At 43.3% G+C, this 21,170-nt stretch overlaps 1 protein-coding gene across 8 annotated transcripts in view; it reads left to right on the forward strand.

The window, feature by feature from the left end:
- Nucleotides 1–21,170, forward strand: part of dst (dystonin) — a 101,072-nt gene that overhangs the window by 21,162 nt on the left and 58,740 nt on the right. For 4 of the 8 annotated variants that reach the window (XM_047335358.1, XM_047335364.1, XM_047335363.1 and 1 more), the window contains exons 6-34: nt 691–780; nt 3,822–3,899; nt 5,004–5,096; nt 11,492–11,658; nt 11,850–11,962; nt 12,152–12,258; nt 12,348–12,467; nt 12,823–12,918; nt 13,030–13,157; nt 15,212–15,305; nt 15,411–15,565; nt 15,655–16,129; nt 16,248–16,376; nt 16,563–16,640; nt 16,755–16,916; nt 17,093–17,197; nt 17,418–17,513; nt 17,601–17,726; nt 17,820–17,972; nt 18,075–18,229; nt 18,357–18,483; nt 18,628–18,811; nt 19,438–19,595; nt 19,689–19,867; nt 19,954–20,092; nt 20,186–20,379; nt 20,464–20,626; nt 20,712–20,795; nt 20,990–21,097. In XM_047335358.1, coding sequence (XP_047191314.1) covers nt 691–780; nt 3,822–3,899; nt 5,004–5,096; nt 11,492–11,658; nt 11,850–11,962; nt 12,152–12,258; nt 12,348–12,467; nt 12,823–12,918; nt 13,030–13,157; nt 15,212–15,305; nt 15,411–15,565; nt 15,655–16,129; nt 16,248–16,376; nt 16,563–16,640; nt 16,755–16,916; nt 17,093–17,197; nt 17,418–17,513; nt 17,601–17,726; nt 17,820–17,972; nt 18,075–18,229; nt 18,357–18,483; nt 18,628–18,811; nt 19,438–19,595; nt 19,689–19,867; nt 19,954–20,092; nt 20,186–20,379; nt 20,464–20,626; nt 20,712–20,795; nt 20,990–21,097 — 4,056 coding nt within the window. Of the gene's footprint in view, nt 1–690; nt 781–2,520; nt 2,620–3,821; nt 3,900–5,003; nt 5,097–7,897; nt 8,897–11,491; nt 11,659–11,849; nt 11,963–12,151; nt 12,259–12,347; nt 12,468–12,822; nt 12,919–13,029; nt 13,158–14,870; nt 15,136–15,211; nt 15,306–15,410; nt 15,566–15,654; nt 16,130–16,247; nt 16,377–16,562; nt 16,641–16,754; nt 16,917–17,092; nt 17,198–17,417; nt 17,514–17,600; nt 17,727–17,819; nt 17,973–18,074; nt 18,230–18,356; nt 18,484–18,627; nt 18,812–19,437; nt 19,596–19,688; nt 19,868–19,953; nt 20,093–20,185; nt 20,380–20,463; nt 20,627–20,711; nt 20,796–20,989; nt 21,098–21,170 lie in introns of those variants that run through there. The other 4 variants (XM_047335357.1, XM_047335361.1, XM_047335359.1 and 1 more) reach the window with 3 other exon arrangements.

The following is a 21,170-nucleotide window of genomic DNA, read 5'->3' on the forward strand; positions in this document are numbered from 1 at the left end:
ATCACCTTTTATTTCCTATTGGATAGTCAGATTTTGACGGCAGGATTTCGGGCCTCTTTAGCTCATTGTCAGGCCACAGCAGGCCACTCGCGTGGTCCAAGAGAAATCAGAGGTGCTGCTGAGTAATAGAAGGGAATCTGCTCAGCTGACCCAATAACACAAGGGTGCAGCTCTATTTCGGCCCCACAGCTGTGGCTGCTATCTGGGCTTACAGCGCTGAAAGCCCTGTGTGAAAGCAGGTCAGCGGGCAGCGGGGTGGTTTCCGAGGCGCGGTATTTAGGACAGGAAGGAGTGATGGGCCTGCTGGAAAAGACTGGAGCTGTTAAGTGCCTCGCTCAAGAGCTTAGATAAGGTGTCAGGAAGATATGCCGCTCACGTTATGATTCAGTGTTTTATTAAAGATGCATTTCAGTGTAAAAGAAACAAATTTGTTCTGGGTGGGGTACATGTAGTTGTACATGTTTTATGAATGTGAGGAGCTTTCATGGTTCTTGGTGTAATCCTCAAAGCGCTGCTTTTTTAAAGAAATGATTATGGTTCAATAACTGTGGTCAGAGATTTAAAAACACCACCAATGTCGATTCCATGTGTAGTAGTTAGATAACTGTATTTATTATAATGACCAGTTGTGTATAAAAAATATGATATTTGCACTTTGCTCACATTTGGCTCTCTTCCTCATGTGCATAGGTACGGAAGCATATAAATGACCTGTATGAAGACTTGAGAGATGGACATAACCTGATCTCACTGCTGGAGGTTTTGTCCGGAGACACATTGGTGAGTTAACGTTTCTCTGTTAAATCATTTCAGTTTTCATGGTCAGACGACAAACTCAAAAACTCTTTGAGAGTCAGAGTCGTTTCCCTATAATAGATAATAGTAGCGCAATCTGTCGCACCTTCGCCTAAGGTGTGACTGATGCTATCAGGGAATCTTGGGATTTGATGATCTGTCAGACGATGTTGTAAGATTTAGAACAAAAAAAATCACTCATAGTCAATTGTTTAAGTATCGAACACATCACTTTATTATATTTGTTCCTGTTTGTTTTTCTTCTTCTTCATTGTCCATTCTGTAATACCTATGAAACTTGTTCATCTTTGCGAATAGTTTTGCTGTGCTCCTCCTATGTGTCAGTAATATGAAATAAGGTGGTATAGTTATGACTTTCTTTAGATGTCCTGTATATACAGTCGGAGATGCTGCACATGGGACACAGCAGGAGCAGTGATGCTTAAGTGGCAATTAACTTGAGTGGGATATAAAATATGGTACCCACAATGGGTTGTTGTCTCTCAGTCAACAAGGTCTAAACACAACGGGAGAAATCTGGGAACTGTAGTTCTCTGGTTGCCCACTGGAGTTTCCGGGCAGCCAGTAATCAATCATTAACGGCGTTTAACTTGCAAACTTATCCCTTTCAACCCACTAACTGCCAAACGTTCAAATCGCTAACATAAACTGCCAGCATAAACTATTCCATATACGTAACATGGATACAGTATGACTATAGAAACAGCTCCTGGCCTCTCTGCAGGTTAGGAGACAGGAGACCTCCGGAGACAAACACTGCCGTATTTGTCAGCTCTCACGGCTCTTACGGGCACTCAGAGGACAAACATTACCGCCCCTATGAAACTCTACCAAATAAAAATTGTGTTGCAGTGATATTCCAGTAATAAGCAGGAAGCTGCACTGTTACGGTGATTAACAACCGAGCAGGAGGGAACTTAGTAAAGGTGATATAACCAATTTCCACCATGAAATTATTATATGATATGAAAACCTTTCACATGTATCATTCAAATGTATTTGTAGTTATGTTCATCATCTTATAATGTGTTAATCCAGGGGCCCTGGAGGTAATTTTCCACCCCTTATTCAACAAAAAAATAGGGATTTTGGTTATAAACATTGACCAAATCATATGTAATTAAAAAAAATATGAAACTCATGATTTTTAGTCTTGTTATAATCGTATGAGGCCTGTTTAACTTTGTTGATAAGGAAATCTGACAGGCTCAAATTATGTATAGTTCAGTATGTGTTTGTGTCTAATCTGTCACATTTAGAACATATAGCTGCGGTGCTAAGAGAATAGATACTGAAGTGCATGTTTGCCATATTATTTCATTTATCTGTCGACATGTCATTATTTCATCGTATATTGGGGGATGTTGATACAGTCTATGTGTAGTCCCGAGTGACATAATGTTATCATGCTTTACTATGTAGATAAAGTGCATGTATTCCTGTAGCAAGGAACCCCAGCAGTTACTCCCTCTCCAGTGTGTGACTAACTTTCATCTTCTAAGTCGCTATCTCTTTTCTGTTTACATCCTACTTTTCCTCCTCCTCCTCCTCTGTTCTCCACTCTTTGATCGTTTTTTTTGTCCATTGTCCTAACCCCTTTTGATTTGGCCGCTGTGTGTGTGTGTGTGTGTGTGTGTGTGTGTGTGTCCGTGTGTGTCCATGTCCTCCTTTTCTTCCCCCATGTGTTGCCTTTTCTGTGATAAGCCAAGGGAGCGCGATTTTCTGAAGACATTGCGGTTGGTGAGTGGGACAGAAGCATGTGCGGTTGAGCAGCATGGAGACACGGTGGATGATGATAAGGGGGTACGTGTGGCTCGCCCCCTCCACCTCCTTGTAACAGACTAATTCAGAGCGTGCTGTGGAAACGTAACAGAAATGAAGAAACAACCCCACTCTATGATTTGTCTCTTTGTAGTCTGTTGTAGTTCTTCGAGTGTATACCAGTATTTTTCCCTGTTTTCCAATTGTGCCCAATTTGTGAATTCTATGAAACATTGTGTTTCATAACGCCCCTTCTTTTAATTCAAAAAATAAAATAATGCCAGAATCTTTCTTTACATGACCAGATGATGCAGACAAATGTGCACATCCTCCAAAGACCCGGGGAGCTTCCTGCTTTCTTTCTCTTTAATATATGTGAGATAAATACGATATGAGATTTGGCACACCGACCTGACCTTGCAGGGGCAACGAAAAGGTGCAATAAATCATAAAGGAATTTTTTACTATCTTCATATCCATTTCACTAGCTTTCCGCATCATTGAGCCATGCAATCAAAGCTCCCTGAACCTACTTGAACGTCGGGACTTTTTTTTTTTTTACATCTGCCGCTTTCGAGTATTTGCTGCATTTTTTCACAAGTGAACCAGATTCACTGAATGAAAGAGATGGGTTTAGTCAAATGTTGTCGCCTTGCTGCTGAGATGAGCAGGATCCTTCATCATCTCCCCATCATCAGCATAGAGACATGGCTGAACATGCAGCACAAGTCTTTCGCTGCTGCCGCCGCTGTATCATCATGGCTTGAGTGCATTTTCCACTTCGTTACCTCACGCCGTGGCCCCCGACTGTTTCACGCGTGTTTGCCACAAGTTATCATACAATATGAGTATTTATTATTCTTCACAGCACCAAGAAGAGAATGTAATTGTATTCTACTTGCACCTCTGGCTGTCAGAGTGGGTCATCTAGCAGGTTAGGTTGCTTGATCTGTTATAACATGTTCAGAACATTTGTGGAGGTGGAAATGGTGGATAGTGTTCTAGGATGAATCTTCATATGCACAGTATGCACAGATTTTGAGTGGACTTGCAGGAATGGCTACTCTTGTTGTGGGTAGAGGTTTTTTTGTGTGTGTGTGTGTGTTTACCTCACCAGATCAGCGGGTAAGCGCCAAAAAGCATGTACCTCTATGCTCTGAATCACATTTTTTTAATTTTTCCTCTGATTAAGAGCACAACCTGATTACCATACACGACTCCTCTTCCCCTTTTTATGTCCACAGCCTCGGGAGAGAGGGAGGATGCGCTTCCACAGACTCCAGAATGTACAAATAGCGCTGGACTATTTAAAGAGGCGGCAGGTAAGAATCTGACAGACTGTATTCTCAAACTCTGGTGCGGCCGCACTTTTGTTTCAGGGCTGGAATAGATTTGAGCCAACGTCGTCATTGACCTTTCAAAGCTTAGTGTTAAGACTACTGGAAATCCGCCTGCAGTCAGTGGTGTAATAGCAAAAACACTTTTTTCCCCCTTTCCTACATTGTCATGGATTCATAGCTGTATCCAGCTGAAAGAGAGAACATCTGGATAGTATACAATAAAGGTAGCACCCACATTCTATTTTGGGTGTTGCGCCCTGCTGTGACAGATGTGTCCACCTGCGGACAGCCCCACTCAGTGGTGCTTACTTACAGATATACTGCATCACAGTTTCCAGCATCACACGTCGTTCGGCTCAGTTCATTTGCCACAAAATCGTAATTGCAGCATTTAAGGAGCAAATCCCATCAGTGGGGTTTCAAAAAGCTTTGATTGCCCTCCCCTCCCCCACCGCAGTCAGGAAGCGGTGAAGAACACAGCCTGGCTGAGCCGTTGCCAGATGTGTGACGTAAGGCTCGAGACAAAGGGTTCGTACATGGGCACAGATGAGTTGCACTGTTGTTTCTAGCTACAGCACCTACCAGACTCATCCTTGGTAGAAAAGCCTTGTTTAAACTCACTGATATCTCACCCTGCAGCTGATCGATCACAGTTATAGGTGTAGAGGTGATGAAATAAATTACCTGTGTCTATATTAAACCGATTGCGTTCAGACTGTACTTCCTGTTTCATGGTTTTATGTGAATGTTGTCAGTAAATGCACATCGTTTTGGGCGTGGTAGATGAAGCAGTCCTGGCAGGTTTATACGATTTTAATAAGATGCAAACATTCATGCTCTCTCAATCACCTCAGTTGCACAGTGTGAGTACCAAAGCAGTGTTGTCACATATTATAATGACTATTGTGCCACCTTGTGGTGCACGTTAAAAAAATGGTCATGTGAGGAAACATGGACGTGGACTGGTAACATTCATATTCATTGTTGAATACACCACACAAACATGATATATTTAAGAAACTTGCGACCAGGTTTTGTACACTTTGTATACCTTTATTTAATCATCTCCTCGTTTCCTGTCATCAGGTCAAACTTGTGAATATCCGGAATGACGACATCACAGACGGTAACCCGAAACTGACCCTGGGACTGATCTGGACCATAATTCTGCACTTTCAGGTCAGTGTTGTCATCTCGTGGTTTGGAAATTCCCTTGGTTTGAACAGCAAAATAATTCAGAGGATCTATTATCCAGATAGTTGATCATTTCTTACTTTATATCCTTTGTGTTGCATGTTACTGAGTAAGTCACGGTGATGAGGGCTGTTAGCGTTAAACTTTCAAAAGACATATCTGTTGCACGGCTTAGATATTTTTTTAATCTAAACCATATTTACAGGCAACAGGAAAAATGTAATGGTTGCCTGTTATCGACTTACACAACAGCTTGTCAAAAGGCCTCCAGGTTGATGCTTTGAAATGAGTTTACATACATAAGATGTTCATTTCTACTTTTGGCCACAAGGTGTCAAAGCTGTGCACTAGACATCATGCTGCATGTTGTGATTGCTCCTGCCCCTTAGCAAGGCGTATATGATGCCAAGCTCACTTTAGATCATGTTTGATTCAGCTCTAGTTGCAACTTGACAAGTTGACACCAGGTAGCTCCTCGTAGCTGAAATACCTTAGTATTCACTAAAGAAAAATATTGAACGCTATGAAATTAATTATATCCCAAAGACTATTTATTCGACTGTTTTTTTCCCTCAACAGTATAGATCAGATAGTTGTGATGTTGTTGTTTTTTCAAAATAGTGTGTGCTCTTGGCTTAGTTTTTGTTCCTCTCTGAATCTTCTCCAAAATGTTCTATCTGCGAAATACTCATTTTATTGCTGGAGTGACTCAAATCAAGTAAAGTGGGTTAGTCAGTGTGTGCACCAAAGATTAGTATCAACCCTAAAACCCAATAGCACGCAGACATTTCATACTTTCCTTTCACTCACACTCTCCCATTCTCTCCCCCTCTCTGATTGTCTTGCATGGGATTATTAATATCAAATGCCACATGACTCAGTTGTTGGTTAGTAACAGGAATATCGCAACAGCACGGATTAAGATTGTATTGAGTTAGTATTCTTTTTTTTCTTTCAAAACAGGCATGCATCTGTCTGTCAAATGCCCCTCAGTAGAATAACACGGGTGGAAAAAGCAGCTGATATGATTTTTGCCCGGACTCCGATACGCTGACAGGTAGCGTCGGTGATGAAAACATCACCTGCTGCTGCCAGTCTCACGCAAGCCCTTGAGCAGTCGCTGCAGCAGCCACGGGCCTGTCTCCTCTTGATTTGGAAGAGGAGCGGGACACTTCAGGAGAAAAGCTTGAGCGTCAGTCACAGGATACACTTTCCGCTTTCATACATTAGCATGGCTGACAGCGGATTGTGCATTATGAAAACACTGTTTGGTTCCTACATGTCAGTGTGCTTTTATGTACGACCCGCTTTGCCAAACGTATCAGGATCCGTTCTCTTCCAAAGGCATGGGGTTGTTTTGAGGGCGGACTGGCTGCACATGCTTTTTCTTATTTCCGCAGGCGAATATTTTTTACATTAACTCATATGAATGAGTACTGACAGGGTGCGTGTACTGTTTCTTCATAGCTGCTTTTCTCTTTCACTGTGGAAGGTTTGAATTTCAGATACTGTCTGCAGTGTATGGTCGTGCCTGTGTTGATAAGAAGTTGATTTCATTACACGTCGCTGCTCTATTGACCACACACACGTATTTTCACTCGGCGTAATGTTGACACTGCACTGCTATCTGGTGTATCTGTGCTTGTGTGTCTCTTTGTTTTGCCCTGATTGACTTTCTCTGTCCCTGTGTGCAACGTCTCTTGTTCGATCACTTACTCTACCTGAATGCATGTCTACGATTTCAATTTAAAAAACCAACGACCCTGTAACGACTAAGGCTGTAAATCATAAATAAATGCCATAAGCCATCATTTTGCTGAATACAACACCTGCAAACTCAATCATATACTGCAGTAATAACAGTGTTTCGATAGTTTGACCACACGCTGGCCATAAATAGAAGCAGGAGTTTGAACTGTGTTGCCTGTCAAGTGACTTTGACCTTCAGGGAAACGCCGACGACGTTCACATTATGTATTGTACGCTCACAGTGATGCAGTTATTTTTAGTTGTGCTGTGTGGTGGCATTGTGTTGACTCTTTATTTTCACATGCTACCTTTTTCCCCTTTCTGCCCTGTAGTAAAAGTAAAAGTAAATATGTTGCTCGATTCAGTGGGCCCACGCCGCACTCTGTCAGCCAATGTTGACTTCCGATTGTCGGTGATGATGTTGTACACGGTGACTCACTTCCTAGACAGAGTGAGAGCATTTGGCCCCTTGTGAACTGCCGTGGTGGTGATCTGTTCAGATAAAAGCGTTTGTTTAAACCATTGGACCTCGGGCTCTGCCATTGTGTGCAGCTTGATCAATAGACAAAGTGTCGTCCAGCTCGGCTTTGCCCCCTGCTCCTGCCGCTCTCATTGACCAAGGCTGCTCTGTTTTTCAAAGCCCCCTCTGACCGGCCGCGACTCTGTCTGGTTCGTGCAGCCAAACTTGCTGAGCCAAAGCTTCTCACTGCATAATAGGCTGGCCATCAGCTGGCGTCCTCACGCAGTTCAAAGCCTGGCCTCCCGGCTCCCCTTATCACAGACACAAATATTAGGAAACCCAAGAAGAGAAGGGTCTGACGTGCACGTTTACTGTGTTGACGAGGCAGACTAACCAGCCCCAAACAGGTCTGTCCACAAGTCTGCTTCATTTGTGCTCAGCTGAGGGCTACCAGCACGTGGGCCACGTCTCTCTGTGTGTGTGTGGGTGTGCATTTATGGTGTTTGTGCCGGATTAGCAAAGCCAGAGAAATGTTTCAAAGGTCAGAAAGGATTCCAGTGTCAGAGGAGAGTCATGAGAGCGAGCGAGCAAGAAAGACATGCAGCGAGAGAGAGAGTGAGCGAGCGAGCGAGAGGGAGAGGGAGAGAGAGGCTGACCATTTCTCAGCTGTGAGTGTCTGAGAGTCAGCGAAAAGAAAAAGGCCAGCTCTGCTCTGAGTGAAGCGAAAGTTTGTGTCTGCCTGCCGGGATGAAAATGACTTTCGGTTTGTGGGATAGTGGCTCTTCAGCTCATTCGGACCTCACCGGATACTTTGCCTTAAACCAGCTTTGACGCCGTCGACGGGGAGGAGATTTTATGCCCGTCAGGCATGGGAAACGTCTGTGGCTGTGTTCGAGGCCCTAAAGAGGAATGCTATGTTGACCCCAAGAAAGCTCCACTGAACCCTGAGTCTAAAGAAGGCAAGGGCCGCCGCTATTTTCAAAGGAAGAAGAGGAAGTCCCAGGACTTTCATGCTGCGGGACCTCTGAGGGGTCCGGCTGGTGAAGCCGGTACAAGCGGGGCCACCTGTGGCGGTGCAGAGCCTCAGGATGGCCCAGCTGGGAAGGCGGAGGAGAACCAAGAATTCTTGGATAAACCTCTGTCCAGGCATGGCAGCCTCAGCAAAGGCGTCTATGTCGGAGAGGTACCAGTTTTAATCCTCAGAGATTCTCTCGGCAAGAGGTCAGCGTACAGGCACGGGAGGTTTCCCACGGAGCAGTCCGACGTCGGCAAAGGCAGGTCCACTTTCGATGGAAAGCTCCGTTGTGTTGACACGACGTCCAGGGGCGTCGCGGCCAAGGATGGCCTGCTGGCGAAGAAGCTGCTGCAGCGCCAGTTGCGGAGGGCCGTCAGCTTTGGGGCGGTGGAGCACACGCTGCGGACTCTGAGGGGTAATGACAGACCTGGGAGCGAGGAGGCATTTGCCAAGATTATATGGGGCTCTCAGGCTCACAGGCGGAGGAGACGGAGGGCCTACACCTGCTCGGCTTCTGTAGACTGTCTCCCTGCTCCTGCCAAACGTATTTCCACCCGACAGGTAAACCGAGAACATGTTATTTAAATCAATTACGCGTGTGATTCACGATGCGGTAATGAGGGGTTTGATCGGGGTATGATGTAATTAGTGCATTGTAAAGGGCGGTTCTTAAATCTTTGCGGTAGCAAACCACTAGTGTGAAAATATGTGCTGAAATAAAGCAGCTCTTTTATTTTGTCAAACTAAATCACCCATTACCTGATGATATGCCCGGTCAGCACGGCCCATGGTTTGTGGAGCTAATCATGATGTCATCATTGTGGTGTTTTCTGTGAGTGCTCACAGCCGTTCACGTACACACAATCATACACAATCACATGTTAGACGGATGTATTTACAGCACAGACCTCTCCTGCAGAATTTAGCCAAAAGTGATAATTGGCAGCATAACCAGCTCGGCCTGAAACGAGCATGAACATATTAATGCTGCTCATCTGCACGTAAAGACGTTTATCTTTTGTGGAAAAAGTTGAGACATTTTTGTTGGAATAAATCAGTAGTTGACCAAATAACAACACACATATTCAGATATATATGATGGACAATCGACGCTTTCTGGTGAAATTTAAGCAATTTTTTAAATGAAATGATCATAGTTGACATGATCGTTTTCATAACGCATCAGAAAAATGTTACTTGAGTGCTTATGGTAAGATCTAAGTAAAAGTTTTTGCTTTGGTTTAGTTGACTACATTCAGAGCACTAATGGCTTGTATTAATTAATCATAATCAGTGATCTCACTATAGCTGGTTTTGTTTGATATTATTCTTTATATTTTATGCACTAATGGCTGCCGGACTTGAAAAAACACCTCAACCGTTATAAAATTTTCCAACGATAAAACTTCTATAGGACCAGCATCGTGATGCCAACAGTTATTTCTTTCGTCTTTATGTTAACAAAACGGAGGACATGGTTGTGGTTGATGGTCTCAAATATCTCGAGGCAGTTAATTGAGAGCAAACTGTGCTCTGAATCTAATTTCAAATTTTTATGTAAAAAAAAAAAAAAGCACAACAGCAGCTTTCTTAGCAAGATGATCTCTGCATGTTTGTGGATCCACGATGGTCCTTTTTTTATCGCAGTCGTATTAAATATCTATTTTATTGCGGTGTGGTATTGAAACCTCATTCTGTCCAGTAGGAGCAGACTCAGTAAATCAGGTTCAGCTCTTTGACTTTTACAATAAGTGCGCTCGTAGGAACATTTAGACTGTCCTGGCTTGTTCTGGAAGTCTTGAGTTTTAGGCATCCAGCTCGACGGACTGAAAGAACTAAATCAACGTTGTGACTGTGACTTTTTCCTGTTAAACTGTCATACTTTTTCTTAACTGTACCATGAAAATGTTTTGGGCTTTCTGAGTCATAGAATCTGGATAATCTGGTGGATGGGGGAATTCCTCCACCGTCTTCTTTGTCTTCCATCCATCTTCTTCTTTTTCTTTAGGATGGTGTTTTGTTGTGTGTCTGAGCTGTGAAGAATAGTCAATTACTTGATGAGTTGAATGATAGAGGCTATTGTGGCAATTCTTTTAATAACTGATTCATCATTTCAGTATGTTTTTTTTTCAAGAAAATTGCCAAACATTTACTGACTTCACCATCTCAAATGTGATGATTTGATGCGTTTTTTTTTTAGACATACAGGATGATGAATATAATATCTGTGTGTTTTGAAATGCTGGTGAAATAAAACACGCAGTCCGAATAAGTCACTTTGAGCTCTGGGAAATTCTGTTGGACATTTGTTTTTGCAATTTGAGAGAAAATTGGCAGATTAATCGTTAATGATAATAATGTTTGTTAGTTTCAGCCCTACTGTGTTGTGTTCCTGAGTGTAACTGCTTTTCGCCTTTTCATTGTCATGCCTGATGGTCATCTTGTTACTACTCTTGGTCTGTTTGCTGTTTGCTTTTTTGTTCAAACTGTGAAGTTTCTGCGACATGGGAAATTCAACCAAACTTTTCTGGTTTTATTCCAAACATAAAAGTGGAAATGATCTCAGGATGTTTGGGGAGGGCGTATTACAGGAATATAAAACCAAAAAACAGGGTTGAATCAATGTTGAATGCGTATCTTGCTAAGTTGTCATAATAGAACCCGATGCAACAAGAATACTGTAGAACTCAACCTGTATTTACGTGGCACTGTTTGTTTTACATCATCATTCTCTTCATCTTTTTCATGCGCTGTAAAGTTATTGGGTCATTCATTACACAGGCTCTATCTAAAGCGTCTAGCCTGCCGACATATTCCATGTTTCAAGTACGAACAGAGCTGTTCATCATGAGTCAGATAAGGAACGTCTGATTCTTGTCAAACATGTCATTATTCATGGGAATATCTTCACTGTACAATAAATACTAACTTTGACGCCTAAAATGTTGAGTCTTTTACCCAAAGAGATATTGACAGTAGTTTTTGGTCGAGCTCTAATTTGTTGTACTGTTACATGTCATGAAAGTGTTACGACTCCTGCACAGTCCTAATATCAGAGTAGTTCATCACAGGTTTGTGGGTTCGATTTGCTATGTGCCATGAATGCACATTTAATGTCAGTACATTTTAAAAACGTCTTTTTCCTTTTTGTGACAGATCTCGGAGATCCATGTGACAGGGGAGTCCGAGGACATGACAGCCAAGGAGAGGCTGCTGCTCTGGTCCAAGCAGATAACAGATGGCTACGTGGGTGTACGATGTGCCAACTTCACCACCTCTTGGAGGGACGGGAGGCTCTTTAACGCCATCATTCATAAGTACAGGTACAAAACACACAACAAACAGTAGCATATTTGCTGATTTAATTTGACTGGAATAAAAATGTGGCGTTCCTGCCATAATTTTGCTGATTTCCTTTTTAATACGTTGTGTTTTTCCGTGTTGTGTCTTGTCAGTATTCCCTTCGTCGGATTGGCTTATAAGTCGCTTTTTTCTCTGTCTCATCGTGTTGCAGGCCAGACCTGGTTGACATGAGTCATGTGTCGACGCAGAGCAACCGATCAAATTTAGAGCACGCGTTTTGTATGGCTGAGCAGCTGGGGGTGGCCAGACTGCTGGACCCTGAGGGTGAGATCCATACACACTGTCATGTTTGATTGGAATCTGAAAACAAAACAGTCAGCGAACCCTTATTTAACACCTCTAAATCATGTGGAGTGAAGCCTTGGTGTTGGCTCGAGGAGTAATTCCTCTGAGCACAGCTCATGTGTTACATTTGTGACCTTTTTTTTTTTTTTTTTTTACTTCCTTCCTCAGACGTAGATGTTCAGTCTCCTGACGAAAAATCCGTCATCACCTACGTCTCGACGCTGTACGATGCCTTCCCCAAAGTACCTGATGGTGTAGATGGAATCAATGCTAATGTAAGTTGGTTGGCGCCAGCCATCCAGTAACTCCACCCGTGCTTAGTGCAAGTGCTTTATTGATGATGATCCTTTTATGCTCTGAACAGGATGTGGATATCAAATGGGTGGAGTACCAGAACATGATCAAATACCTCAGCCAGTGGATCAAACACAATGTGGCCATAATGTCAGATAGATCATTCCCCAACAACCCTGTGGAACTCAAGGTATCTGCTGGTCACGACAAAGAAACCCCACTTTGTAGATTTTAGTCATTATTATAAGCTTTTTATTTACCTCGCTACAGTTGAACACCAGCTCTCTCATTTTCCAGTGATCTTAGAACTGTACAATGTCTGAAAGGTGAAGGATGATTGCCTGCTTCACATAGCCCACATATATCTGCTGTAACTGAGACTTGAAGTGATATTGATGCATACGAGAGAGCGAAAGCATCCATTTGCTGCGGCTCTAGCAGTGGAATTAAATACAAGAAGAGTAAGGACAAATATTTAGAGACTTCTCCTGGCTAGTGTTTATTCTAATGCTTCTATGTAGTGTAATCTCTGCTTCCTTTTACAGGCACTTTATACACAGTATCTGCAGTTTAAGGAACATGAAATCCCACTGAAAGAGAACGAGAAGACGAAAATCGAAAATCTCTACAAAATGCTTGAGGTATGCAAACGCCAAAAAACAACAACAGAGCATGTTGCTTTGACTTCCCACTGCACCATTTGTAGTCATACACACGTCGTATCTCATTTGTGTCATTGGTGTCTCCGGCAGATGTGGATCGAGTTTGGACGTATTCACTTACCCCAGGGGCATCATCCCAACGATGTGGAGAAGGAGTGGGGCAAATTGATTGTTGCCATGCTGGAAAGGGAGAAGAGCCTGAGGCCTGAGGTGGAAAGGTATGCATGAGTCACTGAGCACGTTCACACTTTATCTGGCCCGGGCCATCACGACATAATTGAAAGTAAGAATGTTACAATGTCAGACAATTATATATATTCATATAACATGGCCAAAGTTTCAAGTAATGAGGTAAACGTATGTTAAAGAAATCCCTGTGAGACAATACTGTAGCTCAGACTCAGACCGCTCTGAACAGGATCAAACTGTTTTTTTCTACTTCTCTTAAATGGTCATCTGCTCCGGAAAACACTGCTCGTTCTCCCAAAACAATCTACTCGAGTAGTATTTTAGGCATTTGATTTTCTCCAGCTTACAAATAAGCGACCGAACAGGTCTACTATACATTCTCTTGGCGACAGTAGAAAAACAAATGGATTTACTCGTTACTAAGTTTCACGGTTTGCTCCCAGAACCTCCACACCGATGAGAGGACAAGGCGGTGGTCACAAACGCTGGGTGCACAGCCCCTCGACAGCCAATAAGAAGAAAGGGGCTCTTTAAAGGAGGCCTGTGCTAATATTCCCTGTTTCAACCAGAGGCTCAACTGAGGGGCAGCACATCTGAGATAAATGAGCAGTTCTCATACAAAGCTAGTCTAGTGGAGTCCCAGAATAGAAATATGAAAATAAGCAATAACAGTTGACAAATTGAAAAGTGAACAATAATAGTTCTCCTTTAACCCACAAGTATTGGTTACTTGTCTGTTGAAGTCACTACTAATTTGAGACCTGCAGCTGGTGTTTAATTTGACCCAATGTGTTTGTTTGAGGCCACACACATGGATTCAAGCCATGGAATATGTGGATAGTTTGCTGCTCTTCACTGTGAGAGTTCTAAAGGCTAAAGCGGGAAAGATGCTACATGAGTCAGCATAACATTTTCCGAGGCTGGTGTAGATGGATGGAGTATTCGGGTGTCATATTGCAAGCTCACTAATGTCTCTACTGAAACCAGAGGCTGGCGGTTTGTGTGATTTGCCCCTTGCTGAACCGTTGCACTCTGTGCTATGGTTTATATCAACATCTTTATGAGGTGTTGTGCTCAGTGTTTCTGGATCACATTTACGGCAGCCAAAGATCCCCCTCTGCACATGATGAGGCTGAATTTTCGTTTTTCGCCACAACAGAGGATTTGCAAAGTTGGATTCGACAGGAATCAAATGAATCTCCAATGCTAAAATACCTTTCAATAAAAAGAGGTGCTTGAATGTTCTGGTTACTTCAAAAACGCAGAAACTTGCAAACATGAATATGTGGATTTTATGCCATGGCATGCTTGAGTCGAAAGTTTCTCTGAGGCTTTCTTATGGCAAGCTCAGTCAAGTTTTTGAACTCTCTGGTGTTCGGATTCCATCAGTGTTTGTTTACAGAGTAGCTCGTATTTCTAAGGAAACACAAATGTGATCAGATGGATTTGAAAATTCTCTGTTAACAATAGTTTGGACAGCTTTACCTGTCCAGTCCTGCCGTCCTGACAGTCTATAAACACGTGATATTTAATATATTGATATTGGGTGCGGTGAAAACTGGCAGAAACAGCAATTGCTGCAGTTTTGGCAGTGTTTTCCCACATTCTTGGTTCTTATGAAGGCGAAGCTGTCTCAACCTGCTGTTTAAATTTTATCCCCCAAGGGAAGCATATTATTTCGGGGTGGGATTCAGTTTACATGCTGCTCACCTGGCTGCGACGCTATAAATATGAGAAAGTCGAAAGCCGCCCCGTCAGTTGGCGAATGCTCGCAGTCGAACTGTGAGGGGTTCGGTCGACACTGGGATCCTCTCAGAGGGATGCTGATGGATGAGGGACAGGGATTGTCTGTTAAACCGTGTAAAGTACGATGGCCTATTTCAGCGGGATCTCGTCTGTAAGCAACAGCAGCTTCACCAGCTTTGGCTCCAATGACAGTGTCCACGCTGAACCTTTACAAATTAACAGCTCAGTGTTCCTCAATAACAACATCACTTATGGATCCAGGTGAGGTTACGGTGCGTGCGCTTGACTTTTGTGAAACTTCAACATCATCAATTTGTTTCTATATTTTCATTTTTAGGCTTGAGATGTTGCAGCAAATTGCCAACAGGGTCCAGCGGGACTGTGTTAACGGAGAGGACAAGCTGGCGTTGGCATGGACAGCCTTACAGTCTGTAAGTTTTCCGGCAAGCACTGTTTGACTTTATATCAATGGTGAAAATATAGCACTGAGCCTTCGTTATTTCTCCCTTCTTTTTTTCTTCTTTTCCTCTTCTAAGGATGCAAAACGTCTCGAGTCTGGAATTCAGTTCCTACATGAGGCTGAGATTGCGGGCTACTTGTTGGAGTGTGAAAATATCCTCAGACAACAAGTGGTGGACATCCAACTTCTACTGGACGGGAGATTCCCCTTTGCAGATCAACTAGTCCAAAGGTACAAAGTAGATTCCGCCGCACAAATAACACACTGACTCTTCCCTTATGTTAGGACAACTCATATATGTTATCCTTTTTTCGATGCAGGGTGTCAAAACTGCGGGACGACCTTCTAACCCTGAGAGCTGAGTGTTCTTCTGTGTACAGCCAAGGCCGAACGTTGACAACTGAACAAACCAAGATGATGATCTCGGGCATCACACAGAGTCTGAACTCCGGCTTCTCGCAGAACATGGGCACAAACCTGACTCCAGCCCTCACTCCTGCACTCACCCCCGGGGGGATAGCTACCCCCGGGTCCCCATTCACCTCCAGCCTTACGCCGTGCCTGACCCCGTCCTTGACCCCGGGCTTGCAGCCTCCTTCAGTCCAGTGCTACATGGGGAGTGGCGGCGGCGGCGGCGGCGGCGGCGGCATGGACCCAGGAAGCCTCAGGCATTTGAAACACATGCAGATCCGCAAGCCCTTACTGAAATCCTCACTGGCAGACCCCAACATGACAGAGGAGGAGGTCAACATGAAATATGTTCAGGACCTCCTGATGTGGGTGGAAGACATGCAGGTGAGTGGTCACCATCAGTGTGTTTGTGATTCACTGTAGCTACAATTGTAAACACTAAAAATAAACTGCAAAATTGTGAATATTTGAATTATTTGTTTTTTCTTTTTTGTTCTAAAAGGTGCAGCTGGACCGTTCAGAGTGGGGATCTGATTTGCCAAGTGTGGAAACACATTTAGACAACCACAAAAGTGTACATAGAGCCATTGAAGAATTTCAAATGAGTCTTAAAGATGCCACACTGAGTGAAGTAAGGATTTTGGAGTTCATTTCTGTCTCTATAATATAAGTGGAATCCTCAACAACATTATTGTTAATACTAAAAACAACGTAATACATGATGAGAATGATGATTTGAATGGTGCTTTAGTTGCTCCACTCAGTTCCTTCAGAGGACACTTAAAGAAAAGAGTAAGTGTGATTTTCTTTTTCTCAGATTCAAATGACCATTCCCCTGAAGCTAAGTTACTCCGACAAATTGAACAAACTAGAAAAGCAGTATGAACGGCTGTTGGTAAGTTATCCGTTGAGCTCTCAACAGTCACAATCGAAAATCTGCTGTGCTTTATTCATTGTATAATTCATGTGCTCCTTGTAGTCTGAATATATGGAGGCCTGTTTGTTTCAGAGCTGTTCGAGAGAGCGGCAGAGCCACCTGGAGAACCTACTCGACTTTGTGTCGCAGGCCACTCAGGAGCTCATCTGGCTGAATGAGAAGGAGGAGGAGGAGGTTGCCTTTGACTGGAGCGATCGCAACAGCAACATCTCCAAGAAAAGAGACTACCACGCCGTGAGTCATTAACAATCTGGTTGTTGTTTTTTTAAAACAGTCTTTTAATTAACTGTAATCTGTGCAATCCTCCATGCAGACAGAATAACAAGGACTTGTTCAGACAGCTCTTTGTTGTTTTTTTCTCTCGCCATGGGCTGGGTGTCAGCGATACTCATCTTATTGTCTCTACACAGGACCTGATGAGGGAGCTGGATGAAAAGGAGGTCGTGATCAAGTCTGTGCAGGACAAGGCGGAACGCCTTATGTTCAAGAACCACCCAGCCAAGACAACTATTGAAGTAAGCCCTTTTCTCGCTTTCTCGCCCTCTCTGTTCTCTGCTCTGCGGTCAGTACAGCAATTATGTTCAAAATTTGATTTTGGACTAACAGCAGTGTCTCCACCCTGCATGCAGCCGCCACTATGATTAAAACGATTGCAAAGTCCTGTTTCAGCTTGTAATTTTCCAGCTATTACACCTGGATATTGAGTGTGTAATTTCTGCGTTGGTTCTCTTCCAGGCGTACAGAGCTGCCATGCAGACACAGTGGAGCTGGATTTTACAGCTCTGCTCATGCGTAGAGCGGCATCTCAAGGAGAACGCTGTTTATTTTGAGGTGAGTTGCTGCTTCTTCTTTTTTCAGTTAATGCAGAAATGCATAAAGTAGACACATCTAAATTTCCTATTGTGTCCCCCTGTGCAGTATTTCCGTGACGCCAAAGAGTCCATAGACTACCTTAAGAGCCTGCAAGACGCCATTCAGAGGAAATACAGCTGTGATCGAACAAGCAGCCTGCACAGACTGGAGGACCTCATTCAGGAGTCCATGGTAAACCCATTTAAAGATAAAGCGTGTGCATGTGCGGCATGTGAAGGTAAATAAAGGAAAGAGACGCACTGTGTTGGTGTTGTGTGTCCCCAGGATGAGAAAGAGCAGCTCCTTCAGTACCGCAGCGCCGTCGCCGGTTTAGTGGGCAGGGCCAAAAACATTGTGCAGCTCAGACCCAGGAACCCTGAAAGCCCCGTGAGGTCATCCATCCCCGTAAAAGCCATCTGTGATTATCGTCAAATAGAGGTACAGTTCGCACCCTGCCAGATTACACCACATTTCATTTCAGTTCATTTCAAAGTTTTGTACAAAAAAACTTACCTTGTGTCTGTGTCGTAACTCTTTCAGATTACTATCTATAAAGATGATGAATGTGTGTTGGCGAGTAACTCTCACCGGGCCAAGTGGAAAGTCATCAACCCAGCAGGGAACGAGGCCATGGTGCCCTCTGTTTGTTTCACTGTGCCTCCACCCAACAAAGAGGCCGTTGATAAGGCGACAAGGTGATTAATTTTGTGTCTTGGGTCTCTTACACTGCACTTACAGTACAAGTGAACTCATGAGTTCAAGCGTTCTGGTGAACAGACTTTGTTGGGATACATTATTAATGGCTGTTGCTTTTTCCTGCAGAACTGAGCAGTTATACCAGAATGTCCTGGCACTGTGGCACCACTCCCACATCAACATGAAGAGCGTGGTGTCTTGGCATTATCTAATGGCTGACGTACGAGCCATTCGAAACTGGAATGTGGCCTCGGTATGTTCATTCTCTCTTCACGATCACCCACTTTTAAAATTCACAATCATTTACGAGAATCAGTCTCATTTTTCGTAGCCATTCTAAGGATTTTGTAAAGTGTTTTTTTTTTTAATCTCATTTCCACTTGTATTTCTCTAACAGATAAAGACCATGCTGCCAGGTGAGCATCAGCAGGTCTTGAGCAACATGCAGTCGCACTTCGACGAGTTCCTGGAAGACAGCGAGGAGTCTGAGGTCTTCACAGTGGCAGACTGCGCCCAGCTGGAGGGAGACGTCACGGCCTGCAAGGAATACTACCAGGAACTGCTCAGATCCGCAGAGCGAGGCAAGGCTGCTCACACTCCCTTCCTATGCCTCCCGAGCTGCTGATGTATATTGAACACAACAACGCGAGGGAAACACATGGCTCGTTAAGCCTTTAAAGCTCCAAGTCAATGCCTTTTAGAATTATTATGGGGCGGGGTTTTTTGACCAAACAAAGAGGAGTTTCTGTGAAGTAAAGCAAATGCACAGAGGTCAATGTGTGGTTTCAGGTTTTAAATAGATTGCAATAAAAACACATACTTTTTATGTTACTTTGTGATGTTACATAGATATGAGTAGAAAAACAGGAACACATCAATTTAAATGTATGCTCCTTTTCCATTTCTAGAAAAGGCTCTTGTCTTATTAAATACATTTTCCTACATTGATGATTTAGTCATTTTTTACCACAGGTCAGGTCAGGTACTTGGCCTTATACTGTGATAATGATGCCACCTAGAGGAGAATTTAGTACTTTTAGTTCAAGGAGGAACTGACAGTAATAACATTCCCTTTGTTTTACCATGTTTAATTGGTTTGAGATGGATTTTTGAATTAGCAGTTCAAAATACTTGAAATGCAAATACATGTTATTCTCTCATATTTGCATCCTTCTTGTTCCAATGTTTTGTTTTTTTTCTGGAACAGAGGAACACGAGGAATCGGTGTACAACAATTACATCTCAGAAATACGCAACTTCCGCATGCACCTGGAGGCCCATGAGGAACACCTGATCCGGCAAATCCGCACGCCGCTGGAGAGGGACGACCTGGAGCAGAGTCTCCAGCGCATCACAGAGCATGAGGTATAAATCGGTGTATCAATAGTCGTTTCACACGACAACGCACTTCCTTGTGTTGTTTATCTGAATCGAGATTTCCTACATGCCACTTTCCAGAGGAAGACGGCGGAGCTGAATAAAGTGAAGGAGGACCTCGATGTCATGAAGGAGAAGTGCGAGCTGTTCCTCAGACAGGCCGCAGGTTCTTCGTCTGTGCCGACGCTTTCCTCTGAACTCACCGTCCTCGTTCAGAGCATGAGCCAAGTGTACTCCATGTCTTCCATTTATATGGACAAGTAAGACCTTCCCCTCGTTGTCCCGCAGAAATTACACCGCGATTTAGTTACTGAACTGAAGACATGTTCCTCCTTTTATATTGCAGACTGAAAACAGTGAGCTTAGTGGTGAAGCACAGCCAGAGCGCAGAGGCGCTAGTCAAGGCCTACGAATCCAAACTCTATGAGGAAGATGCCATGAACTCCGAAGTCAAATCCATTGAGACTGTGATTTCAACACTTAAGGTAACGCCTTTTTTGTATTAAGATATTTCACCAACATTTGACAACAGTTTCATTCCCTTTTTTTAAAGGATCATTTTATCCCTCTGATTATAGCAATGGCGGACGGAGATTGACGAGAAACAGGAGGTGTTCCATGACATGGAGGATGAGCTGCAGAAAGCACGAGCTATCAGCGACCGCATGTTTAAGGCCCACAATGAGCGCGACTTTGACCTCGACTGGCACAAGGAAAAAGCTGATCAGCTGAGTGAAAGATGGCAGAACATTCACTCCCAGATTGACTGCAGGTTAATGTTTTATAAGAAAAATCGTGCAATACTTATTTTCCTTTACTCCTACAACTCTGATTATGGTTATCCATTACTTCTCAGGCTTCGGGACCTCGATGGTATCGACAAATCCCTGAAACACTACAGAGACTCATACAGCATTCTTGATGAATGGGTTCGAGAAATGGAAGTGGCACAGCTGAAGGCACAGGAAAACAAACCTGAAGATAGCAAGGCACTGGCTGAGCTGTTAAACAAACAGAAGGTAGAACAAGACAAAATGTATTCACACTAAGATGAAGACAGTATAGATGTATAAATACATATTTAAAAATGCCATTGTATTTCAGGTCCTTGTTGCTGAAATTGAACAAAAACAGAGCAGAATTGATGAGTGTCAGAAGTATTCGGAGCAGTACTCTTCTGCCATTAAGGTAAACTAACATATTTCAACTTTTAACATAGAGAGAGTTGTTGTGATTATTATTACAATTTATCACATTTTGTCAGGATTTTTCAGATGAAGAAAAGAAGCTGATTTATTGAGAGTGGACCAATGGTCAAAACAGACAGAAAATGCAATATTTGAGAATAAAACAAACCTCTAACCTCTTAATTTGACTTGTAGGATTATGAACTTCAGCTGATGACCTTCAGAGCGATGGTCGACTCCCAACACAAATCTCCTCTCAAGAAACGGAGGATGCAGAGCTCTTCTGATGCCATTCAGCAGGAGGTAACTCTATGATTGTGTGCTATGATTGTGAGGAAATGGGTGCTCTGTGTGCAGTAAATGCTCACCTAACATT

This window comes from Scophthalmus maximus, chromosome 10 (assembly GCF_022379125.1).
Source record: "Scophthalmus maximus strain ysfricsl-2021 chromosome 10, ASM2237912v1, whole genome shotgun sequence".
Taxonomy (NCBI): Eukaryota; Metazoa; Chordata; class Actinopteri; order Pleuronectiformes; family Scophthalmidae; genus Scophthalmus; species Scophthalmus maximus.